Source organism: Lithobates pipiens, unplaced genomic scaffold, assembly GCF_037356315.1.
Source record: "Lithobates pipiens isolate NorthernLeopardFrog02 unplaced genomic scaffold, aLitPip1_a1.2 Scaffold_22, whole genome shotgun sequence".
NCBI classification, from domain to species: Eukaryota; Metazoa; Chordata; class Amphibia; order Anura; family Ranidae; genus Lithobates; species Lithobates pipiens.
This window is the reverse complement of record NW_027507784.1, coordinates 220,368,354-220,394,672: the sequence shown is the minus strand read 5'-3', so window position 1 is coordinate 220,394,672 and position 26,319 is coordinate 220,368,354. Positions and strand designations below refer to the sequence as shown.

Genomic DNA, 26,319 nt, shown 5'->3' with positions numbered 1-26,319 from the left:
TCCAGGATTCTACGCCGTCATGACGAGTGCTGGCATGGAACGCTTGTTCTGAGCACAACCGCGGCCCCCCAGAACACCATGGCCGGATGACCTCCAGCAGTCTTTTACTCCTGTGAGCAGACGAAGGGACACCAGAACACCTGTCAGGTGCAGGAAGGTGCTGGGCTGGTCTTGAGCATAAAATCTGAAGGTACTGCCAAATCTCTCTCCTTGGGGAGAGCACAAAGCCCCTTTGGTTCCCCAGCAGTGCTTCCATGGTGGAGGAAACCCTAAAACTGACAGCTGCTTTTAAAATGGGCATTGTCACGCAGTGTTTCATGTGAAGAGGTGGAGCTACACTTTCCAAGGTGCTGTCCTGAAAGGCAAAGGGAGAAAATTACATTTGAATGACTGTCAATGCAGCCTTATCAGTGTCCATCATTGTAGAATAATCAGTGTCCATCTGCTTGCCCAGTCTCACTGCAGCCTGATTTTTTTAAATTAGCACCGCAATAAACATAGCCAAGTGTACTGTGTACTCTGCTAGGCTCAGCTCCACTTGCAGTCGCACCCATTGGCTCTTACAATCGACATAACAGATCTAGTGGCAGGAGTGCGAGCCAAGCACACTCGGCTATGTGCATCTTGGCAGCGCTGGCTCCTCTCCCCCTCTCAGTCAGAGGAGGATCGGCGTATAACACGCACCACAACGCTCTATATATTAAAACTCCACAATTCCCCTCCCCCCCTCATTTCTTTGGATCCCCTCAAGGGCCATATATTTCAATGGCGACACAACATAGACTAATCCACATAGACATTTGTTGACCCTTAATCATAGAATTGCATCATGATAGACAAGGATATGAACCTAGATTTTGGGTTCCAAAAAACATTCTCAGTACTATTGATGAAAATTGGTCAGATTTTATCAATCGCGGTCTACCCTTCCTGTAAGATGACATAGGAGGACTCCAGAACTCTTGAACCATAGGAATAAATAATATATATATATATATATATATATATATATATATATATATATATATATATATATATATATATATATATATATATATATATATATATATATATATATATATATATATATATATATATATATATATATATATATATATATATATATATATATATATAATTTTTTTTTTTTTAACACACTTTTTCCATATAGCCAAGATACAAACGTGGCGTGGATGTGGTCTTAATGCTTTTGGTAGCACATATTAGACTTAAGTGCCACCTTCTTTTCTTACTCGTTGTAGAATTTGTGGCATTTTACACATCACCAAGGGATTTGCTGATGACATCCATGGAGGACAGAAGAATGGGCCAAGTAAACACCAAGATACATAAAAAATGGTGCCAGCTTCAGCAAGAGCAGGGTAGAGCAGCATATACCAGCAAACAGGGAAAGGGCACAAGTGCAAACATTTGGTCATGTATGTAAATAACGTTTTGAGTTTTTGTGGCAACTGATGGCAGAGTTCACTTCTGCTACAATAACAAAATTATCAATATAAATAAGTCAAAGATCATGTAAATGTATCATTACCATACTAGTCGACACTTGCTCAGCTGTTGCAGCAAACATTGACAACGGGTCAGTTCCATCCAGGATGCCGCTTAGAGGATCCACATTTGAAATGGAGGAACAAGGGGATGAACCTGAGGATGTGCTCTCTTTATGACCCACTTTCTTAAATCTGGATTCTGTGACCTGTATAAAGAAAAAGTCTGGGATCTCTACAAAGAACTTCAAAATCTGTATGGGTAATAAAGTAAAATCAATTCGGACATTTTAAAATAGGTGTCCTTTAAAAAGAAGCAAATCCAGTTTTAATACATTATTTTACAGTCAAAGTTGTAAAAAGGGAAACAGCGCAATATTACGTTTACAAAAACCAAATCCAACCCAGGTGGTGGGTACAAGCTCTTTCAGTCCCGTTTTTCAACTTTGAGCACGAATGCCCAGTTACATTTCTAGAGTCAGGTCTTAGCAACAAAGATTCAGAAATAACTTATTTACTGTAATACTTTTACTACAATTGTAGGAAGGCTAGGAATGTTCTAAAATCATGTGGGAGTAACTTGAGGTTCGGTAAAAATGGCATCATGGAGAAAACAAAACTGCACATGGTATGTTTTATTACAAATAGGAACACCTACCATGAGGGGGGGGGCAGAAATACTCTAGGCCTGACCCTTTCTCAACATGTAACAGCAGTTTTGTTATTCTAGTGGTCAATAGTGATATTTCATAGATATGCCAATTTGGAGAATTGGAGCTCTATTTCCTCGACTGAACGAACGATGGTGAGAAAGCGTGTGCGTTTTTCATGACATGCTCACACAAACGCAGGCAAAACACTGCCCATTTTGAAGGATTTAGTGTTTCAGTGCATAGAACCATTTACCAGATCTTGCTCTGAATACTGGCCATTTCCTAAAAAAAAAAAAAAAAAAAAAACTGAAAGGGGGCATATCCTAGCTATGGAAGCGTGAGGACGTTCACCTCAGCTCTGTGTCCACCGCTGTATAAACCCGAGATTACAGGTAGAGGGGGATTCTGCTCTCCGGAGACCCTTGCCACGTCCCAGAGGTGGTACTTCATCCCAGCAGCCGACTGACCATTCTAAGCAAGGACAGCTGGAAAAGTTCTTTCCCAGGAACGACATCCAATATGGCGCCAGCGGCTATGGCCCTGAAGCAACATGCGGAGCAGCTCGCAAAGATTACAGAGTCACCAACTTCCTCCTCAAGAGCAGTGAGTGGATATGCCCCTCCAGACTGACTAGTTTCACATGATAGGGGCTCTGATATTGCAGATCTCCTGGAAGATGGGGACATCAAATGGGATATACGAGATGACCCAGAGAAATTCACTGCCAGAGTAGAAAAAGCATTTGAGGACAAAGCCCAGCTTAAAGCAAACACCACATATTTGGGGCCAAAATTGGAGACCTTGGAGTAAAGATTTAAGGCACTCCCCAATAGATCTCTGCTTCAGTCTCACTGTGCTGCACAAGATCAGAAAATAGACTTTGTTGAGTCAGCTAGATGACTTTGAAAACTCTAGTCGGTGGGTTAACATCAGCATCCGCAACCTACCAGAGGCTACAGCCCGAAGAGACCCCTTTCCTGCCCTGGAGGGCATCTTCAGGGAAATCCTGGAGCTCCAACACTGTCCCCCATTGAGATTGAGCGAGTCCATAGGCCTCCAAGACCTCTTAAGGGATATGGATAATCCTAGGGATGTCAATAAGCAAGCCCAAATGTATGTGCATAAGCTTCATTCCTCTTCTGGAGAGTCGTTTTTTCCAGTCATAAAATTGCCTCTGGGTTCTGTGATTATGCAGAACTATACAATTTGGACACAAATTTATCCCCTGAAGCCCAAGCTGACAGGTTAGCCAGTTTCCAAGATTCAGAGACTGGTCTCCCCCCCCCCCCCCCCCCCAAAAGAAAATGCTCAGACCTGGAATCCCCAACCACCGCCTCGGAGATAAAATCCACTATGAAGTCCTTGCCCAATAGCAAAAGCCCAGGTCCTGACAGGTTCACCAAAGATTATAGCACACTCCTACCCCTATTGCTAGACCCCCATGTGTAGGTGCTTCATTTCTTTGGCAAAAAGGTAGCATAAATTCCCTCTGACACCCCATACACACTATCAGATTTTCTGATGATTTTTTCCTTCAGGTTTACCAAAATCATGAAGTGCAAGGACCTGCCTGATTGCATACAAATTGAAATTCCTAAGGTTTGACCTCATATTACATGGTTTTGGGAAATCTGAAGGAGAAAAAAAAAAAAAATCAGCATAAAAACTGATAGTGCGTGTATGAGGCTTTAGGCATTGTTGGCTCATTTCCATGGCTCCAAAAGGAAGGCAAGGACCCAACTGCCTCCCAAAGTTAACATCCCATATCCTTACTAAAATTTGGAATATTAAAAATGTCGGCAAACCGATTGAAGTACCCCATGTCCCACATTCATCCTGATCAAACATTTATAATGGGCCACAAAGACAGGGACAACTCAATTAGGGCACGGAATGGCACAAGACAGGGGTGCCCCCTTTTCGCCTTTCCTCTTTGCATTAGTACTTGAACACCTATTGCTTAAAGTACGAGAAAAAATATATCATGGGCTTAAAAAGGTAGGCAACACAGAACATAAGCTTTTGGCATATGGTGACGTACTATTCCACTTCAGACCCCCTGATCTCCTTGCCAGTCCTGATATGGAAACAAAAAATAAACCCCTCCCCCACACCATTTCAGGAGGCTTTCAAACGTCAAAAAATTAACCTTACAAAAAACGGAAATCCTACCCGTACAGCTTCCCCCCTGCTTTGGCAAACAGCCTTAGGCTTTTCCCTTTAATGTGGGCCAAATCTTCCCTGAGATACCTAGGCATCCAGCTTACGGACCTCTTCGATACTATACATACAGCCAACTACCCCGTTGCTAGCGGAGGTTAAGCAAGACTTATCGGTATTGACCAAGGCTGCCTTTACCTGGCTGGGTAGGGTTAATTTCAAAATGAATGTCCTTCCAAGGATACTCTTACTTGCAGATGCTGCCTGTGCCCCTTCCCAAAGGCTTCTTCACCCAACTGTCTAGCATGATGGCTGGGGTTGTCTGGAATTCCCAGAGACCACAAATAGCTGAGGGTAACAAGACACCCGAAACACAGGCAGTTTTGTTATCCAACACAGATTATAGGGCCATAGTCCTCCAGAGGATTCTTAACTGGCATTTCCATACACATTCCAAGCTTTGGGTGTCTATGGAGAAGTATATGGCGGGCAGGAACCTGTCCTATCCCCCGTGGCTCTCTCGGGAACACATGGTGTCTGCTGTCAAGTCTCCTTTTGACAACTCATACACTTAAAGTATGGGACCAAATCAAACGAAAGCTGGTGTGGCCCACTCTGTATCCCCACTGGATGGTTTACTTTGGTTTCCTCCTGGAAAACAGATGGCATTCTTTGGGCCCTGGATGGATGATCGCAACAGCAGTTGTGGTAAACTGTTGTCTTTTGAGACTAACAGTCTTATAGACATGGGGGCTCTCAAATTAATATATGGAGGTACAGGCAACTGCATCACTTTGGAGGTACACGGTAGATCTACAAGAGATATTACCTCATTAGAACGTTTGTTTTTTTCATAGACTAAGAGCCTATACAGCATATGGGTTTCTGAACTGTACCAATTGTTAGGGTCTGCCACCTCTGCTAAACCCATATATATCTGGGTCTGGGAAAGGGAACTGGGGTTTGAGTTTAACACTGCTCACCTCACCCACCTGATTCAGCGCACCCATTTGAACTTTAGCGATGTCAAAATGCAGGAGACAAAATTATAAGATCTTGTCCTGCTGGTACCGGCCGAGCTGGCCCAGATATATCCTACCTCAGCTATGCTGGAGAGGGTGTAGAGGCCGTGGAACACTTTTGCACCTGTAGTTGGAGTGCCCTGTGATAATGCCCCTTTGGACAGACATTTGGGCTGAGATTAACATTCTGGGCCTGGAAATCCCCAAGCAACCCCCCCACCCCGATTCATTTTCTCCTAAACATCCCGCCCATACCGGTTAGTCAGTACAAAAGGAGTGTGCTACCCTGTTTGTTAAATGCAGCCAAACGGTTGCTCCCAATCTATTGGAAGCAAGCTCAGATTCCTGGTAGGGAGGAGTGGGCACAGAAGGTGAATGAGTTTAAAGAGGCTGAGAATTTGATTGAGACTTTTAAAAGAACCCGGAATCGCTTCACTGGCATTTGGTCACCATGGATGGACCACACTAGTGAAGCAGACCCAGCATCTTCCAGTTTAGATTTGGCAAATCTGGAACAGGCGGAACAATCTGATAGACTGCGTATCCTACCCCAAAAGTAGCGAGGCGAGACTTGTTTTCTTTAACGGTTTTGCCATGGATTGCCTGCTCCTCATGCTGACATTCTCTGTTCCCGATGGTGGCAGGATTGGCGTGGACAGCGACAGCATATGCAAGACTTCAGGTATGAACCTGACCATTTTTCTCCCCTTCTCTTTCTACTCTTGAAAGGTTTCTATATTTTGAGAATTAGTTTATAGGTTTCCCTCGTTGGGTAGGCACTGTGTTTTTCCCCCTTGGATGTTCCTGACCTGGGTGTTGTGCTAGAGGAAGTTACCTAGGAGGCATAGTCCCCCCCCCCCCCCCCCAGCCCCCTCAAATTTCTATATCTCATCTGTCTTCTAAATTTTTATGTTCCATATATAAAATGTGCATGTCACTTTTCAATTGATGTTCTAGAACCTATGATAGACTTTGTTCTAAATGAAAAAAATCTAATAAAAAAGGGACACTGGCTGGACAGACAATATCAATATATTCAGAGATCATACCAGCAACAGTAGTTTTTCACAGGACAGTTTTTTTCCTCAAGTGTTAAAGAACTTGGAATTTGCTGGATAATGTGCGTTGACTGTACATGAACATGAGAATATGCATAAAATTCACAAAAAAAAACCCCACATGGCATTTATGCTACAATTAGGGCAAACAAAGTAAGATTGAAAGGCTATTCACACTTGATTGTTCACATGGAATGGTGCAATGGCCCTTACAAAATGATACAATGTTGTACTCGGATTACCTTTCATTAGTGTAAAAAAATAAAAAACCCTTACAATAATGACTTTTAAGGGGTGGTAATCTCCATATTCCACAGCCATTCTTTCCAACCTGCATAATTCTAGCTCTTCTACATAGTTTCTTTCCCGAGAGTACCTGGAAATGGAGAGAAGAATTAACAGATTAAAAAACACACACACACACACACACACACACACACACACACACACACACACACACTAGGGGAAGGCTTGCCTTGATCAGCACTAGAGATAGAGAAGGTCAAGGAATGTCTGCATCCACGTTAGAGCACCAGTTTGCTGTGTGCGTGGAGACGTAAACAATGCAAAGCGGGGATCGCAGACCCACAAAGTGGCGGCAGATGATGCTCCAATTCATGCTGGTTTGGAACTGGGCAAATTTGTCTGTGGCTCTGGCTGCGAATGAGCAGTTGTAAAACGCAGAGACAAAAGCCAAGCACAAAGGCAGTCAAGAAGCTGGAGTATTGTATGTTTTTGAGTAAGTGCGACCACATGAATGAAATAAAACCTAAAACCATACCAAAAACCCCACCCCCAAGGCCAATCAAAGTGCAGACAAGGCAACAGGTGGGTCCAACAGGTGACCTCAATCAGCCACAGAATTCCTTCAATCAATGCATGCTAATCTCCAAGTGGTTGAGGCAGCAACCCCATAGACAGTGAATCCTATAGCCAGCGAAGCAATCGACAACGACTGAGGCTTGGATCCATGAATGAATCGTAGGATTGTGGATGGGATGGCAAACAAGGCAGAGGGAGCCTACTAATCTACCACGCCTGTGCCAAATGAGGTTGAGGCAAGACCGACAACTCGGAGGCAGCCAAGTACAATAGGAATGCGAGAGGAATTATAAATCATAAAAGATTGTGTACAATAAAAAAAAAAAAAAAAGGTTTGACTCACGAACATGAAGTGAGCTGGGGAGAGTCGGCCTAGTGACGTGTAGTATTGCACATTGGAACCGATAAGGAACACAGGAGAGTGGGCTGCTTAAAAGGGGTTGTAAACCCCATGTGTTTTTTCACCTTAATGCATCCTATGCATTAAGGTGAAAAAAACACATGCATCCTAAAAAGGCCTGGCAGTGACCGCCCCCCCAGCCCCCGTTATACTCACCTGAGCTCTGGAATTTCAAATGCCAGAGACGTGCTCTTCCTCTGCCCAGGGTTCTCGGCTCATGATTGGATAGATTGATAGTAGCGCACTACCACTGCTGTCAATCAAATTCAATGATGTGGGCGCCAGGCGTCAATGGACAAATGCTTGACTCGGGAGCACGCCCGCAGTCTAACCCTCCTCCAGAAGAGCACTTCTCCTTGGGGGGGGTTATCCGAGTTGGAGAGGAGCCGCTGGAGGAAGAGGACGTTCAGGCCACTGCGTGCAAAACGAGCTGCACAGTAGAGGAAAGTGTTTGTCATTTAAATTTTTTTTTAATAAAAAGCCTTTACAATGACTTTAACCACTTCAGCCCTGGAAGAATTGGCTGCTCAATGATCAGCCATTTTTTGCGAAAAAAGCAACGCAGTCCCGTAACCGACAATTGCATGGTCGTGAGATGCTGTACCCAAACAGTTTACGTCCTTTTCCCCACAAACAGAACTTTCTTTTGGTGGTCTTTGATGATCTGAGGTTTTTCATTTTTTGCACTATAAAAAAAAAAAGCTCGACAATTTGGGGGGGGGGGGGGGGGGGATGATATAGATATAAAAAAGCGTATATTGGTTGGTTTGCCCAAAAGTTAGTCTACAAATGATTTATGGCATTATAATTGTTTTATTAGTAATGGTGGCGATTTGTATTGAGACTGACATTATGGCAGACATATCAGACACTTGACACATTTTTGGGTCGACTGACAATTACAGCAATCAGTGCAATAAAAATGCACCGATTACTGTACAAATGTCACTGCCAGGGAAGGGGTGAGCAGTGTTCCGTATGTGTGTTCTGTGAGTTATGGGACTGACTATAGGAGATGAGAGATCGTGGTCCCCAGCTCGTAGGAACTCATGATATCTCTTGCCTCACAGAACTGGGATGCGTGTCCCTGTTCTGCCTCTAGTGCCCACGATCGCTCGTGACCCTTTGATGGTGCTTAATGCCAACCTCTGGTCCACTCCCTGCTGGAGAAACAGCAGAATCCTGGATATGGAAAAGGATTGCGGATGCCATCCTCTCTCCTCACATGGAGATGTAGGCCTTCCAGGTATGATGGTATATCTTCAGAAAAGAAGATTTCCATGCCCTTAACATAGTAGGAATCACTGAGTCCTACAGACCCCGGTTCCTCAACACCTCTCTATAGCCATGCCGTTAAAGCCAGCGATGATAAAGCAGGATGGAAAATTGGACCTTGAGATAGATCCCCTCGCAACGGCAGTTGCCAGGGAGCGTATGCCACCAGACACCAGGTCTGTGTACCAAGGATGCTGAGGCCAATCTGGGTCAACCAGAATCACTGGGATCCCCTTGGCTTCCACTCTGAAGTAGACGTGGCAACAGTTTCATTGGAGGAAAAGCATAGATCAGCTGGTACAGATCCCACGGAGCCACCAGCGCGTCTGCCCACAGATCTCTCGCCCTGGACACGAATCTTGGCACCTTCCGATTGAGACAGGAGGCCAGTAGATCCACATCTGGTGTTCCCCACTACAGGCACAGCAGCCTGAAAGTCTCCGGATGCAATGCCCATTCTCCTTGGTCCAGCATCTGGCGACTGATAGTCTGCCTGCCAGTTCTCCACTCCTGGGATGTAAATGGCTGACAGGGCCGGTACGTGTCAGTCTGCCCACCAAAGTATGTGAGTGACCTCCCAAGCAGCAGCTGAGCTTCTTGTGCCCCCTTGGCAATTTATATAATGCCACAGCCGTGGCATTGTCCAACTGTATCCTGATCAGACGACCATGTGTGGAGACACAGCCTGATCGCTCTCAATTCGAGCAGATTGGTCGACGAAGGAATCCGATTTGCCGACCAGAGGCCCTGAGCTGACTGAATCCCCATCACTCCACCCCAGCTGGCAATACTGGCATCCATTGTGATAATCGTCCATTTCAGAGGAACGAACAATTTCTTGGACTGAAAATGCTTCTGTTAGACTTTGAACCGCAGAAACCTCTGGTGAGGAGGAAATATATGGACAAGTAGCTATGCATCTGATGTCGATGGACGCCAGTTTTTCTCCTTGCAGGATAAAAATTACTGACTTGATTGACTCCATGCAAATGGAGCGGATTTTCAGGAACCGATTTAGACAACGTAGATCTAGACTTGGTCTGATAACCCCCATTTGGCACCATAATTAGGTTTGAGTAGAACCTCAAACCTTGCTCTTGTTTGGAAGTCTGATCACCCCTTGAGCCAATAAATCGGTCTAATGCTTGCAACAGTGATTGCCTTTTCTCTGGATCCTTGGGAACGTTTGAACTCAGAAAACGAGATGGTAGAAACTCTCAAAGCTCTAGCTTGTATCCTAGAGACAGTGTGGAGAGTCAATTTGTCCTGAATCTCCCTTTGCCAGACTTCTGAGTACATCAGAAGTCGCCCCCCCCACCTTGGTGAGGGGAGATGCCTCTTCATAAGAAGGTCTTGTATTCTGCTTTGCAGACTTGTAGCCCCAGGTCTTCCTTTAAACTGTTCGGCCTCTGCCATCAGACCAGGCATAAAGGAAAGACGCTTATATTTTCTTTTGATTGGCAAAAGAGTACCATTTTCGCTGGAAATTTGAATGCATTTATCCAAACTATCAAATAATCAGTCTCCCTTAAAGGGGAAACTAGCAAGAAGGTTCTTACAAGGTGTCTCAGCTGACCAACCCTTTAACCAAAGGGTCCTTCGCATAAGTACAAGTACAAATGCAAGGTGTGATGCCTGGTGAATAGAATCCTTCATAGCATCTACAGCAAAGCATAATGCTTTAGGTAGCTCAACCAGCGCCTGTGCTTGTTGTGCAGGGAGCTCATCTGAGCATCTGTGAACTGGTCCTTTAAGGACTGATAGATGCCTATAGCTGCAATTGCAGGCTGAGCAACAGTACCTGCTAAAAAAATTAAAAAAATAGGTATTTTAACAGACCTTCCAACTTCTTATCTGTTGGATCTTTAAGCATAAGCACATTGTCCACATTGGAAATTGCAGCATCAACTGCTGGAACTTATCTTTTAGTGGAACTTTCTTCCATAGGATAGAGCTTTGAGTCTTTGGAATGGAAAAAAAATGCTTATCCGGATGATCCCATTTGGTATAAATGAGCTTTTTTAGTAATGCGTGGACAGGAAACGCATGCAAAGGCTGTAAAGGCTTCAAAGAACCCAAGGAAGAGACCGGCCCTTCAGCTAACTGTTAAGGGTAGCATGCAACTAGAGTGAACCATCTTGCAAGCCTCTGTACTTCAGATTGTGAAGTAGGGATCCTTGGGAACTTAAAGTATTTTTTCCTCCACAGAAATAATAGCATGTCTTTCCTCGCAATCTGAGGGAAATACCCCATCCTGTCCCCATAATTCTCTTGGACCCTCCACTGACTGTAAAGAGTCTAAGCTGGGGGAGGGGGGACCTAGGACGCTTCCTATACACTGGAGAGAGGATGCGATTAAAGCCGCTAATCTTCCTTCTAAGCCTTGCAAGGCAGAGGAAAATGCATCTTCAGTCACCTCTACAGGGGCTGAAGTGTGTGAAGCAGTTGCACCACCGCTAGCTTCCAATGACTCACCCTGGCTTGCCAGGTCTGATCTCTCTAAAGAGGAAGACAGTATGGAGGTATAACTGGGATTCCCAGCGCCGGGGGGGATGTGACACTTTAGGTGACTTTACGGTAGGTCTGGAAGACATACTGCAAAGCACAAGCAGAGGTACACAAAAGAAAAAAAAAAAAAAAAAAAAAAAAAGAGTTAGACTTCCGGGTGATTTCTAAGAGCCTTTCAGGACAACCCTGGAGAGAGTAGCTCCACCTTCTCAGGAAACATGTCCACTTTAAAAAACACCTCCTCTTCCCCCATGGCTTCAGTTATTGTGGCCTTCCAACACTGGAAAACAAAAGCACAGAAACCAAACCACCATGGTAGAGCTTAATACACTTACCAAGAATAACCTAGGGAGGGACGCAACGGTTGTCCTGAAAGGCTCTTAGAAATACCATCACCAGTAAGTCTAACTCAGTTTTTCTCAAATCGCCTTTCAGGACAACCCTGGAGAGGATAACCGAGAAACTTACCCTAGGGTGGGACTACTGCCTGCAATACCTTCCTTCTGAAGGCTTGATCTGCCACAGACAGTAGTGCCGGAGAAATGGCGAATAACTGGACCAAGTGGCAGCCTTGCAAATCTGTTCAGGCATTGCACCGGCCCTTTCAGCCCAGGAAACTGCAGTGGATCTAGTAGAGTGAGCGGCAATACCTGAGGGAGGCATTTTTCCTTTCGCTTTTTAGGCTTAAGCTATAGCCAGCTTAAGCCACTTACCCAGCGTACTCTTTGAAGCTCTCCCCCTTACGTGATCCCGGGAATACCACGAAAAGGGTGTTTGATCTTCTAAAGTCTTTAGTCACATTTAGAAATTGCAGTAAGCATCTTTTCACATCCAACATGTGAAAAACGTCCTCTCCTGCATTAGCTGGGGTTGCAGAGAAGGTAGGCAACACCATCTCCTGAGTCCGATGAAAGGCTGAAGATACTTTAGGTAGAAATGCTGGATCTGAACAAAGAACCACTCTGTCTGGAAATACTCTAAGGAAAGGTTCTGTAATTGCCAAAGCTTGCAGCTCACTGATCCTCCTAGCCAAGGTGATGGCCACTATAAAGATTGTTTTAAGAACCACCTTCTGTAACGAAGCTTTTTCTAAGGGTTCAAATGGTGCTCCCGAAAGACCCTGTAAAACTGTCGACAAAACTGGGAAAGTATTTAAGGGCTACTGGTCTACTTCGAGCGAGAGCCCTAAAAAACCTAGAAATTAAAGTTTCTTTTGATAAAGTCTTTTCAAAGAAAACTGATAGAGCCGCCACCCGAGTCTTCAGGGTGCTGGCTGCTAGCCCTTTCTCCATTCCTTCATGGAGAAACTCTAGAATGAACACTGTGCTCTTGACTTTGAGGTCTCTGGATCTACACCAGGAGTTGAACTTCTTCCAGACTTTCATGTAAATTGCCTGTGTAACTGCTTTCCTGCTGGATAGCAGGGTTTTTACCACCTTCTCTGAGAGCACTTTTGCTTTTAAGAGGTCCTCCTCAGAAACCAGGCGGTTAGCTGTAGAAGTTCCACCTCTGGATGATTTACTGTCCCCAGGGATAAGGGTCCTTTCACACGGGGCGGATCAGTTCTGATCCGCCCCGTGGATGTCCGTTTGCTCAGCGGGGATCACTCCGCCGATCCCCGCTGAGCAGGGAGATGACAGGTCTGTCTCCGCACACTGTGCAGGGACGGACCTGTCACAGCGCCGCTCTCCCCTATGGGAGATCGGATGACGACGGACCGCAGTGCCCGTCGTCATCCGATCCGCAGACGGATGGAAAAATAGCTTTTTCCTCCGTTACACTTTTTCAGATCGGAGCGGGTCGGATGTCAGCGGACATGTCACCGCTGACATCCGACGCTCCATAGAGCTCTATGGAGCACCCGTTCAGGTCCGCCTGAAAAACTGACAGGCGGGCCTGAACGGGACGTTAGTGTGAAAGGGGCCTAATAGATCTATCCTGGGCGGTATCCTCCATGGAGGTTTTGAGGCTAGATTTCAAAGCCCCACGAACCAAGGTCTTTTTGGCCAAAAAGGAGTGACTATTATCAAGTCTGACCTTTCCTCTCTGAATTTCCTCAGAACTAGTGGAATTATGGAAGGGGGGGAGGGGAGTGTAACAGCTGGTTTGTGATGGAAAAAAATTGTATCCATCCTGAAATGTTTGTACCGTGTAGACCCGTTCAGAACTTTTAAGTTCAGGATCAGACGGTACTTCCCTGAGGGTTTCCTCACCAGAAAGATATGGGAGTAAAAACCCCTGCCGACTTACTGGGACTTGGATCAAGACCTCTTGCTGTATCAGCTCCTGTAATAAGAGCATCATTGCAGAGGCCTTCTCCTGATCCCTCGGCAAGGCCGTCACATAGAACCTGCTTGAGGGTGGTTCTGAAAACTAACCTGTACCTCCGAGTGATTACGCTTTTCACAAACAAATTTGGGGACAACCTGTCCCACTGTCCACAAAAAGCCGACAGTCCCCCCCCCCCCCCCCCCCCACTGGGGAGTGATTGTCACTTGCTCTTAGAGGTCTGCTCTGGGGGGAGATCTAAAGAGGGCTCTACCTCTGAACCCCACCGGCTCTTACAGTCCTGGTCTTTTTTATGGGACTGTTGAAGAGAACGAAAATTCCTCTTGGTAACCTGCTTTTTCTTGGCTGGAAAGACCTTTTTATCATCCATCCTATCCAGCACTGACTCCCCTGTCCATATTTTTAGCCAAATTGCCCTCCTGGCTGAATTCACAAGAGCCGAAGAAGTGGCAGCTAACTTGACCGACTCTGCTGATGTGTCTGCCATATATTTGACTGCATTCAAAATTAGTGGAAAAGACTCCAAGAGATCCTTGCGGGGCATCCCCGCTTCTACATGGCTCTTGTTTCTCCACCCAGCATTCCAGGTTCCTAGCCACTACTGTAGCAGCCATGGCCGGCTTCAAACTGACGCTGCATCCTAGGCTCTCTTGTCCATTGGGTCTTTTAGGATCCCCATATCCTCAAAAGCTAGATTCGCTCTTTCTGGGTCTTTCCACTCTTTTCACTGTATCCAAGAGGACCCTGTGGACTGGAAAAACTGTTTTGTTTCGTCCAACCCCTGGTACATTTTGTCGTGAATCGACAGCTGTAGTTTCTCCTCCTGAATTTCTAGAGTCGTGTAGATTGCGCTTCGGATATCATCTACCTCCTCTAGTGATAGCTTATACCGAGAGTCCCTGCCATCTTCTTCCTCCTCTTCAGAGTCCCTCAGAGATAAGAGTACTACCCCCTTCGTCGCCAGAACCAGTCTGGATGACGATGCCCTGGGACTAGGTGGCAAGTTCTGAGGCTCGGTCTGCCCGGAAGTGTTTTGTATGAAGATGGACCTGACTGAACTCAGTTTGTCAGTTCCTTAACCGAGGAAAATAACTCCTTATACTGCTGGAAAGTTTCCCCTTCCACCAACCCCTTGATACAAACTCTGCACATTGCCTTCTGCCACGAGTCTAAGGGGGTTCTTGCGAGGAGGACATTTCCTCTGGCTTGGTTTAGACTTTCCTAGTGACCTTTCCTGAAATGACAAACAGTTTAAACTCACTAGGTGTTGAGCTAAAAGCCCCCTAATACCAAGCCAGTGCAGAAACCCACCACCAACAGACCACTAGTAAGACCCCTGAACTATGCTGCAGGATCCGAGAGAAGTCACCTCTGATCCTGCAGCGACAGGCCTCCGATAAGGGGAGAAAAGACAACACAAGGATAGCACAATAGCATAGCAGAGGGTGCCGCTGCACCTTGCCTACCTGGGCTGGACCGGTGACAGGGGCGCCTGCCTCCGCCATTGCTGTCTTGCACTCTTCCATTCCGAGTGGGACAGCTCCTCGCTATTCAGTTCCGCCATTCATTTGAATTCTCCCGGCCGCCGTGTCATCAGGGCTCGCCGGAAGCACACGGTCACCTGACCTGCCCCTTGGTCCCTGCGTTCCAGGCGCTTGAACCACAGCGTCACGCCCCTCAGAGCGCCCCTGGAAACAACGCCATTGCTGCCCAGGACCTGGCGCAGAGAACGGAACCATGTCACTGTCCTGCAGCGACCTCCGCAGGAACCAGAGCCCTCTCTGCGCTATTCAGCGGACACCAGGCACACGACGCTGGTACTGAGAGTCCTCACTCCCGTGAGATGGCGGGATCAAGAGCTCCAGGAGACCTCTCCCGCTGGAGACGCTGCTGGGGGTCATAAACACAACATCCGCCGCAAGGCAAGCCTTCTCTCCCCCGGAGAGTGTAGCTTCCCCCTGGTTCCAGGCACAGGCTTCCCCCATGGAGAAAACAATAACTGAAGCCATGGGGGAAGAGGGGGTGTTTTTAAAGTGGGCATGTGTTTCCTGAGAAGAAGGGAGAGGGAGAGGGAGAGGGAGAGGGAGAGGGAGAGGGAGAGGGAGAGGGAGAGGGAGAGGGAGAGGGAGAGGGAGAGGGAGAGGGAGAGGGAGAGGGAGAGGGAGAGGGAGAGGGAGAGGGAGAGGGAGACTCAGGTGGAACCCGATTGGCATCCTCAGCGCTTCCCCTCAGCTATGCGGCAAGTGCCGACTGCGTGTGTTACATCCATACACAGCGCCATGTGACCTTGCGGACATGCCCCTCTGCATTCTCAGGCCCTGCTAGGGACCCGGATGGCCAACACAAAGTAAGGTGAACATACTATACACCTCTACGGGGGGGTTCTGTCAGCAGATTTATAGTTTTTTTTTTTAAACCACAGAAGCATAGGGCGTTTCCCAATGTTACTAGGTGGAAGTGCTGGGTTGTAATTAAACCATGCAGCTAAAGCAGCTGCGTCAACCAATCAGCGACCGCCCATATAGAAGTTTATACACATCTCTGTATAAGCAACTGCTGTATTTACCAAATCCCACAAGATCTATAGTAAGAACCCCCTCTGCCGCTGGGACCACACATGTTCTGAGACAGAGCTGCACCAAGACACATCATAGGTAGTGTAAGTAGCTCCTTATAGAGGAAACATTTATAAGGCATAAAAGGTATATTAAAGGAAAAAGCAAAGCTTCTTTCCTTGCCTTGTCCTTGCTGCAGGATACTGCCGTTTTAACAGACAGATCAAACTTTCACCCATCACAGCAGGCTGCATTTAAACACGCTCAAAGACTGGGGCCCTTTTAACCACTTGCTTACTGGGCACTTAAACACTCTTCCTGTCCAGACAATTTTTCAGCTTTCGGTGCCCTCACACTTTGAATGACAATTACTCAGTCATGCAACACTTTACCCAAATGAATTTTTTGTAATTTTTTTGCCACAAATAGAGCTTTCTTTTGGTGGTATTTGATCACCTCTGGGGTTTTTATTTTTTGCGCTATAAATGAAAAAAGACCGAAAACTTTGAAAAAACGCATTTTTCTTTGTTTCTGTGACAAAATTATGCAAATTATAAATTTTTCTTCATAAATTTTGGCCACAATTTATACTGCTACATATCTTTGGTAAAAATAACTCAAATTAGTGGATATTATTTGGTCTTTGTGAAAGTTAGAGAGTCTACAAGCTGTGGTGCGCATCGCACAAAATTGATTACATCTGATGTACTGGTGGCCTATCTCGCTTCTTGTGACCCGAACAAGCCAGGAAAGTACAAATACCCCCCAAATGACCCCTTTTTGGAAAGTAGACATTCCAAGGTATTTAGTAAGAGGCATAGTGAGCTTTTTGATGTTGTAATTTTTTTCCCACAATTCTTTTCAAAATTAAGATTTTTTATTTTTTTAATTTTCGTCCACAAAATTGTCATTGTAATAGTTTATTTCTCTCACGTGGCATGTGTATACCACAAATGACACCCCCCAAAAAATTCTGCTACTCCTTAGTATTATAATATCACGTGTGGGACTTTTTCACAGCCTGGCCACAGAGAGGCCCAACATGCAGGGAGTGCCGTCACGAGTTCTAGGAGCATAAATTACACATCTAACTTGTTGACTACCTATTACACTTTTGAAGGTCCTGGAGCACCAGGACAATGACACGCCACACTGATGACAGATGGCACTGATACGCGGCAATGTTGACATGTGACACTGATGACAGATGGCACTGATACGCGGCAATGATGACATGTGACACTGATGACAGATGGCACTGACACGTGACACTGATGACAGATGGCACTGATACGCGGCAATGATGACATGTGACACTGATGACAGATGGCACTGACACGTGACACTGATGACAGATGGCACTGATACGCGGCAATGATGACACGTGACACTGATGACAGACGGCACTGATACGCGGCAATGACGACATGGCACTGATGACACATGGCACTAATATGTGGCACTAATATGTGGCACCGGGGACAGATAGAACTTTTTATTTTCCCCACTTACGGCCACTGCAGCCGTTCATCTCTCCCCTCACACGCTGTCTGTGTGAGGAGGGAGAGCAGCGCTGAGAGATGATATATGTTTACATATGAGATCATCTCACATTGGACACGCCGATCGCGCTATTAACGGCCGCTGTGATTGGCCGTTAACAGCGATCTGTGTTTGCCTGTCTCCAGGGGACACGGCAAACAGAACTTCCCTGATACGCACCCGCGGCGGCGCGCATTGCGGAAGTAAACACCAGGACATCCAGGGACGGCCTCCCGGACGAAAGCGCCTGCTCTATAGCCGTCATTCGGCTATAGGGCAGGCGGGAAGAGGTTAAAAGGGGTTCCGCTCCTTTGGGCCTTGTATAGCACCCCTCAGGACAACTTTAGGAAATGTAGCAAGACCAAAAAAAAAAAAAAAGTCCAGCTCTCAAAGAGAAGCATTACAGGGAAAACCTTGTTCTTACATCGAGGTCCAGGTACCATCCTATGGCCTCAGTGGCGAGGATGGATCTGATTGTGGAGGTTTCTTTAAATCCCAGCATGGATCCCTTCTGGAGCTCCGCAGGGCACATCACTCGTGACCAACACCTTAAACTGGTGAAAAAACTGAGGTACTCCTGGAAGGAGGAGGGGTTATATAGGGGAGTAAACTTCCTGTATTGGTTATACCAGTGTCAACACCTGAAGGTGGGCCTATAACCCACCAAGTAATTACTTGAGACTGTCCCATGATGTATGATAAAGGAATAGCCGCCAGTGTCCTGCATAGGAAAGCACTGGGAAAATGGCCACTTGAAGCCCCGAAGACATGCTGCCCTCGCCCACACCTAAAATGGCTGCCGGCCAGCTTCCATGAAGGACAGAGACAGAAATGTGGCAGAGACAGTGCTGTACTGAAAACACAGCCAGGCCCTCACAGGCACCTCCTGGGAGCTTAAAACACAGGATCCTGGCAGCACCAGCGAGTGAGTCCCCTATCCCAGGTGATGATGCCAAGGCAGGAGACATGGCTGCCGCATTGGCGTCCCACGTTCTTAGCAGTAGTGTTTCTGCCCTTCTGTCCATTTGTTCTTTAAGGTTACATGAATCCTCAAATGACAAATCAGATTTTTTTGAGACCTGTGACAGGGTTGCGTCTAATTTGAGCATCTTGAAGAACTTTTCTTCCCCAAAGAGAAACCTCCTCTTCCAAGTTTTAAGCTTAAGGACCTTTCTCTCTGGGTCCTTCCACCCTCAAAATTACCCCTTTCAAAGTTTGATGGACTGGGAATACCTTGGACTGAGGTTTACCCAGCCTCCTGTATGTTTTCCTGGGCTGTCGCCTGAACTGGAGGTTCTGGGATATACTCAGAGGCATAGATTGCCCCGAGTAACTGCCCCATGTCCTCCATGGGAAAAGGGTGTCCATTACCTCTATGGCTGTCACTATCCTGGCTCTCAGAGTCTGAGTTTTCCCCCTCTAATGAGCTTTCATCTGACTCCTCAGGGTCCTCAAATTCCCAAAGTGAAAGGAGCAAGGCCTCTGCAGGGTTTTCCGACTTCTGTCGGAAGTACCTTCTTGAGGGGAAGTACCTTCTCTAGAGGACAGTCTCTGCCACTAGTGCTAGGCCCTTCCTTAAGATACTACTGTCTTCAGAGATTGGAGCATATAAAGAAACTGACTGTACTGTAAGGAAGTCCCTCAACCTGTGAGGTTTCTTTACCTGACAGTTTATGTATGCACCTGTAACAAAAAGGCTTTACATGATCTTGTGGGAGCTTTTCATTGCAATACCCACACCTTTTTGTTTTAGGAGGGGAGGATTTTTGCCATTAGCCTTGTGGGCCCCTTGAGCAGATCCACTGGGTTCTGAGGAGACAAAAGACAGAACCCAAACTTTGTCTATAGCTCTCTCCTGTGGGTAAGACCCATCTTAACCAACCACCTGCCAAACAGAGGACTCCGCCACCTGTGGCCACCTCGTGTGTTGTAGGCATCGCTGGTGTCCTCTTTCCATACCTAGTCCCCGTTTGTTCCATGCCAAGGAGCCCTGCCGTGAGGATCCAGAAGGTGATCGGGCTCGTGGGGCCTCCGCCTGTCTCAACCGGAGTCTCATAGCCAAGACGCCACCGATTGGTGGCATTTTGCTAGAGTCCCGCCGTCGGAAGGGATGTTTTGGCCTCTAGTGTCGCCAGAGCCAAAATGTCGTAGACCAAAACCGGACATGAAGTCGCCCGGAAGCGGTGCCATCTTGCTCCACCCAGCCAGAATGTTCACTCCCAACACAGGAGTGTTACCAACATTCCCTATGGTGCAGAAATCTGCAGGAGACAGACGCCCTCTGCCCCTCCAGCGGCCTGGACTCCAGCTCCCCTGTACCTGGACTGGGTGAAGGGCAAGGGAGGAGGTATGTGCACACAGAAGCTCCAGGATACCCCTCTGTGCCTGGGAGACTCCTTGCCAGGGAAAACCCCGGCTAATGGTGCCCTGTGAGAAGGGACTGGTGGGGGAGGGGGGGTGACCTTGCGCTACCAGCTTCAGGTCTGACAAAAAAAAAAAAAAAAAAAAAAACATAACAAAGGTGTCGCTGCCAGGAAACACAATCAGGGACCAAGACACAAATAGCTTTCTTTTGGTGGTATTTAATCACCACTGGGTCTTCATTTTTTTTTTTTGCTAAACGAATAACCAGTTTAGCAAAAAAAAAAAAAAAAAACCTCAAAATAAATAAACCCCCAGGAGGTGATCAAAGAAAGCTCCATTTGTGGGACGAAAGTGAAAAAAAAAAAAAAATGTTTGGGTACAGTGTTGCATGACCGCGCAATTGTCAAAGTGCAACAGCTCTGAAAGCTGGAAATTGTCCTGGGCAGGAAAGGGCAAAAGTGGCTGGTATTGAAGTGCTTAAAGCGGGAGTCCGCCGGGTTTTTTTTTTTTTTTTTTTAAAGCCAGCAGCTACAAATACTGTAGCTGCTGACTTTTAAAATAATGACACTTACCCGCCCAGCACGCCCGCGATGTCGGCACCCGAAGCCGATCTCTCGTCTCTCGGGTGCCGCCGCCATTTTGGGTTTGGGAATCAGGAAGTGGAGCCTTTCGGCTTCATTTCCCGGTTCCCTACTGCGCATGCGCGAGTCGCGCGGCGCAATAAGGATAGTCCCCCGCTGTATCTGGGATCCATGTGTTTCCCAGCAGGCAGCGGGGGACCTTCGGAAAGAGGCGTCGATTCTGCAGAAAGGGGCGTACCTTCTGCAGAATCTACGCCAGAAGTGGGTGCAGATACCTGTACTGTACAGGTAACTGCACCCCCCTCCCCCCTAAAAAGGTGCCAATTGTGGCGCCGGAGCGGGGTAGGGTTCCAATGAGCGGAAGCTCCACTTTAGGGTGGACCTCCGCTTTAAGTGTAAATATGCAGCAGATCAATCTAATGCAGTAGTAGAGGTAGAAAGTACAGCAGATAAATCCAATGCAGAGGAGGATTGCACAAGTGTGCAAAGATGGCAACTGCAAATGTGTGCTCAAGAGCAAATACAAAACCAAATACCAGAGAAGGGGTAGCAAGTGCACACCACTTTCTGTGTTTTACACTTATTTTAAGGTAGAAGATACAGGACAGAAGGTAAGGAAATCAGGACTACAAAAGTTGTTCAGGTATGTGGTAGTAAGCGATCCAATAACTATTTATCAGTGCTGAGAGACCAGCTCTCCCGATACGTAGAACATTCAACCAACGTGAAAAACAACCTAAATCGCGTACAGAACAATGTTAATGTTTTGTAATCTCAACTCTATAATAAGAAGCGCGCGTGTATACTAACCCGCCGCTGCAAAATACATGCTTTTGTTTTAACGCCTGTTTCTATATAAACCAGCACATCCACAGAGGAAATAAACTCTCACCACTGCCTGGAAGCCATCTTCTTCGTCATGTGACTGTTACGTCGGCAGCATTTACTTATACTTATAGCCATGTTGTGGCTGGCAACGCCTTGCGGGATGACGCGGCCATCCAACTGGAGCATGCGTTTTACACTTTCAAGATATCTGAGTAGCGGGATGCGTTAATTGATGGTGGCTGCTGGGAACAAATGTTCTTTCTACTTATTGATCTGTGTGATTCTTCATGTTAGCAGGGTCGGACTGGTATTTAGACACGCCAGGGATGTAGCGCTGTCGATTGTCTACAATATTTACTGGCAGGTCACTGGACAGCAGGTGCGCGCTAGGTAAGCAACCCTTTGATATTAGTGTGAGGGGATTTGGCATCCTGACAGCAGTAAGCAGTGTTATCACACAGTCAACATGACGTGGTCCATTTTATTTTTCAGCGGGCGGGGGGGAGCAATGGGCAGAGGATACATTGTCTACACTTTCGTTAAAATATATCTGTCCTGGCTTCTCGGTGACAGCTTAGGTAGTTTACAACCAGGGCTGGACTTCATCTAGATTGGCCCACTTTAAATAAGTAAAATGCTGCTTGCCCACCCCTTTAAAAGAAAGGGAAAAAAAAAATCACTACCACCAAAAGGCCCCCACATCCATTACTGTATATCATGGTGGGGGTTGAAAGACCACATAGCACTGTCCCTATCTGCAGTCCCTCCTCTGCGCCCCCCTCCCCCTGCAGTCTCAGTGTGCAGGAATGTATGTGTAGAAACCTGGGTACCTGATGGTCAGGAGCATTGGGTCTCCCTCTTGATCCAGAGATGCTCTGCTCCTTTCAGCGGCTTCTTGGCAGCCTCCGCCCCCCACATGTTCTCTTCCTCCGTGGCCCCCAGTCAGCCTGTCCTTTTGCCCGAGCCGCAAGGGTTCTTGGAGCAGAGTGGTGGTGAAGGAATCAATGTTCTGGGAGTGTCGGATGGCCACGCCACTCCTGTTCGCCTCTTCGGTGGTCATGGAGGGGTTGGAACTCTTCTCTCTCCTATGCTCTCACATCTAACTGCCCTCCTCACTAGCCACCTTCCCAGAATCCCTGCTGCTGTTTGCTGCCACTGAACTCTGCATACAAAAATGTCCCACTGAGCCATCGGCCCACCAGTGTAGTCCCGATGATCAGTACATGCCTGTTTACAACCCCCTGCCATGGCAGCCATTAGAAATTTTGTGGCTCCTGACCACCAACGTTCTCCAGGGCCCGCCTACTGGCCACCCCACAGAGTTCTTCAGTGCACCCACTTTTATTTTAACACTCTAAGGCTACATGTTCTCTAGAGTACCCTGATTGCAGCTGTGGAAAAACCCAAACCACAATTTGAGTTTTCCCACGGCCGTCACTAAAAACCTTCCTATCCTAAATGTGATTCTTCCGCATTCAGGAGAGGAAGATTTAAAGGGGGTTTTAAAGTCTTCAGGTTTTTCAAAAACCTGAAGACTTTAAAATGCATTAAAGCGGAGGTCCACCCTAAAGTGGAGCTTCCGCTCATTGGAACCCTCTGGCGCCACAATTGGCACCTTTCAGGGGGGAGGGGGATGCAGGTACCTGTACAGTACAGGTATCTGCACCCACTTCCGGCATAGATTCTGCAGAAGCTACGCCCCTTTCCGCAGAATCTACGCCCCTTTCTGAAGGTCCCCCACTGCCTGCTGGGAAACACACGGATCCCAGAGACAGCGGGGACCATCCTTATTGCGCAGCGCGACTCGCGCATGCGCAGTAGGGAACCGGGAGATTAAGCCGAACGGCTCCACTTCCTGATTCCCATACCCAAGATTGTGGCGGCAGCACCCGAGAGACGATCGAGAGATCGACTTCGGGTGCCGACATTGCGGGCGTGCTGGGCGGGTAAGTGTCATTATTTTAAAAGTCAGCAGCTGCAGTATTTGTAGCTGCTAGCTTTTAAAAAAAAAAAAACGGCGGACTCCCGCTTTAAGGTGAAAAACCTTTTGTGCTGCAGCTGCCCTCTTCTTTTTTTTTTTTTTTTTTTTTCTTACCCGAGCCCGTCTGTTCGAGCAATTTGCTGGAGACTGCTGTCTCCATCCTCATTGGATAGATTAACCACATGCCGACCGGCGCACGCCAATATACGTCAGCAGAATGGCACGGACAGGTAAATGGGAGTACAGGTACGTCCCTTTAAATTTGCCACTGTGCCATCACGTGCCGGTCGGGACCTCCGTGAGTCCGATCGCGGGTCTCGCAAACTCGATCGCTGCAGGGATACCCACAATAGTCTCACAGGGAGATTCTAATGTAAGCAAGCATCTCCCCGTTCTGCCTAGTGACAGTGTCACTGATCTCTGCTCCCTGTGATCAGAGATCAGTGATGTGTCATACAAGCCCCCCTCCCCCCACAATTAGAAAAACTCCCCAGGGCTCACTTAACCCCTTCGCTGCCAGTGTCATTTACACATCAGTGCATTTGTATAGCACTGATTGTTGTATAAATGACAGTGGTCCCAAAAATGTGTCAAAAAATGTCCGTTGTCTCAGTCACAATAAAAAATTGCTGATCGCTGCCATTACTAGTAAAAAAAAAAATGTAATAAAAATTCCATAAAATTATCCCCTATTTTGTAAATGCAATAACTTTTGCGCAAACCAATCGTCGCTTATTGTTATATTTTTTTTTTTTTACCAAAAATATGAAGAAGAATACGTATCAGCCTAAACCAAGGAAAAAAAAGTGTTTTAAATATATTTTTGGGGGATATTTATGATAGCAAAATGTAAAAAATAATTTTTTTTAATCCAAATTTACGCTTTTTTTGTTTATAGCGCAAAAAATAAAAACCGCAGGGGAGATCAAATACCATCAAAAGAAATCTCTATTTGTGTGAAAAACAGGACATCAATTTTGTTTGGGAGCCACGCAGCACGACCGCGCAATTGTCAGTTAAAGTGGCGCAGGCGGAATCGCAAAAAGTGCTCTGGTCTTTGGCCTGCAAAATGGTCCGGGGCTTAAGTGGTTAATAGCAGCAAGAGCCATTGGCTCCCACTGCTGTCGATCAAATCCAGTGACATGGGCGCGGGGCCAAATCCTGCTGTCTGTGTCGATGGATGCAGCAGCGGAACTTGCAAGTGCGCCCGCACAGGTGGCACCCAATGAAGAGGATTGGGGCTGCTCTATGCAAAACACTTGCACTGAGCAGGTAAGTATTAGACATGTGCAGAGTAAAATATTTTGTTTCGTTTTTGTCCGAAAAATTAATTTATTTAGTTACTCCCGAAATTCGTTTTTATTTATTTATTTTTTCTTTCAAAAATTGCATTAGTCCAAAAATCCACATGAATTACGGTCGAATCTGTCTTTGAAGGCTTATGGTGTCTGTCGAATGTATAAAGAAGATTCGACGGAGCTAGTATATAGCATACTTCGTGTGAACTTTATAACCCTATTAAAGTCTATGGGACGCCAACGTTAAAAATCTAAAGTGCTAATATGCAAGTTACTGTCCCAAAAAGTGTTTGGGGACCTGGGTCCTGCCCCAAGGGACATGTATCAATGCAAAAAAAAGTTTTAAAAATGGCCGTTTTTTTTCGGGAGCAGTGATTTTAATAATGATTAAAGTGAAACAATAAAAGTGTAATATTCCTTTAAATTTCGTACCTGGGAGGTGTCTATAGTATGCCTGTGAAGGGGCACATGTTTCTGGTGCTTAGAACTGTCCCTGTACAAAGTGTCATTTATGCAGGGAAAAAAAGTCCTTTAAAATCACTCACAGCTATTATGAATTGTCGGCTCCATAATACAGAGAACACTCATTGAAAGTCATTAATAAAAAAAATAATAATAATAAAATAAAAAAGCGTGGGGGTCTCCCAAATTCAATTACCAGGCCCTTCAGGTCTGGTATGGATATTAAGGGGAACCCTGCATCAAATTTAAAAAACATTTAACAAGGGGACCCCCAGATCCCGACCCCCCCCTGTTTAAAAATGGTAAGGGGGTACAAAAGTACCCCTACCATTTCACAAAGAAATTGTAAAAAATAGTTAAATAAGACAAACACACTTTTTAAAAATTCCTTTATTTAAAAAAAAAAAAAAAGATTCCAGCGGTGGTAATCCACTCTTGCTATCCAGCGACGGATGATCATCTCTCCGGGGTCCAGCGATGGCTGATCTGATCCAGCGCAGCGAATCCATCCATCTTCTGTCTCCACGGAGGAGACACTGCGGGAATCCCGGCGGCCTGACGTTTGTTATATGTGGAAGGCGGGGCCACCCGTCACCTGACCCCGCCCCCTCGGACGCAAGGGGAAACCCGGGCTTCCCCCGTGACGTATGGGTGACCCCGCCCCCCTCTGATGTAACGGAAATTCATTGCACGATAGCACTTTTTTATGGTGAATGCTCTTGTCCCTTTTAACATGTATGCTAATTAATTTATAATATGAATGGTAACATTTAGAATTTCTTAGTATACCCTCTCTGCACACTAGCACTTTATTTAGAGAGTTAAACTGATGAATATTTATTACTTATGAACAAATCTTGTTATTTTTAATAACAAACTGTATAAAAATAATCCTTCGTAAGGAGCGCAGCACCACCTACTTTTCGGAATACCTATACATTTATGCAGGAGTTTGGCCCTTACGGTGTATGCAGCACCTATTTACTCATTATACTACATTTACAGATTCCATT

The 26,319-nt window shown here is 46.3% G+C and overlaps 1 protein-coding gene and 1 long non-coding RNA gene across 8 annotated transcripts in view; one reads left to right on the top strand and one right to left on the bottom strand.

Annotated features, from left to right (window-relative positions):
• The window catches only part of VPS35L (VPS35 endosomal protein sorting factor like), a 1,440,208-nt gene extending 1,418,457 nt beyond the window's left edge, over positions 1-21,751 (bottom strand). For 4 of the 7 annotated variants that reach the window (XM_077448865.1, XM_077448864.1, XM_077448862.1 and 1 more), the window contains exons 1-3: positions 21,630-21,745; positions 6,678-6,777; positions 1,553-1,717 (exon numbers count right to left, since the gene is read on the bottom strand). In XM_077448865.1, coding sequence (XP_077304991.1) covers positions 1,553-1,717; positions 6,678-6,777; positions 21,630-21,700 — 336 coding nt within the window. In that variant the 5' untranslated portion in view covers positions 21,701-21,745. Of the gene's footprint in view, positions 1-1,552; positions 1,718-6,643; positions 6,779-21,629 lie in introns of those variants that run through there. The other 3 variants (XM_077448861.1, XM_077448866.1, XM_077448867.1) reach the window with 3 other exon arrangements.
• LOC143924521 (uncharacterized) overlaps positions 21,745-26,319 on the top strand; it is a 153,567-nt gene continuing 148,992 nt past the window's right edge. Inside the window, exon 1 of the long non-coding RNA XR_013261879.1 lies at positions 21,745-21,955. This is a non-coding gene — a long non-coding RNA (uncharacterized LOC143924521). The remainder of the gene's footprint in view (positions 21,956-26,319) is intronic.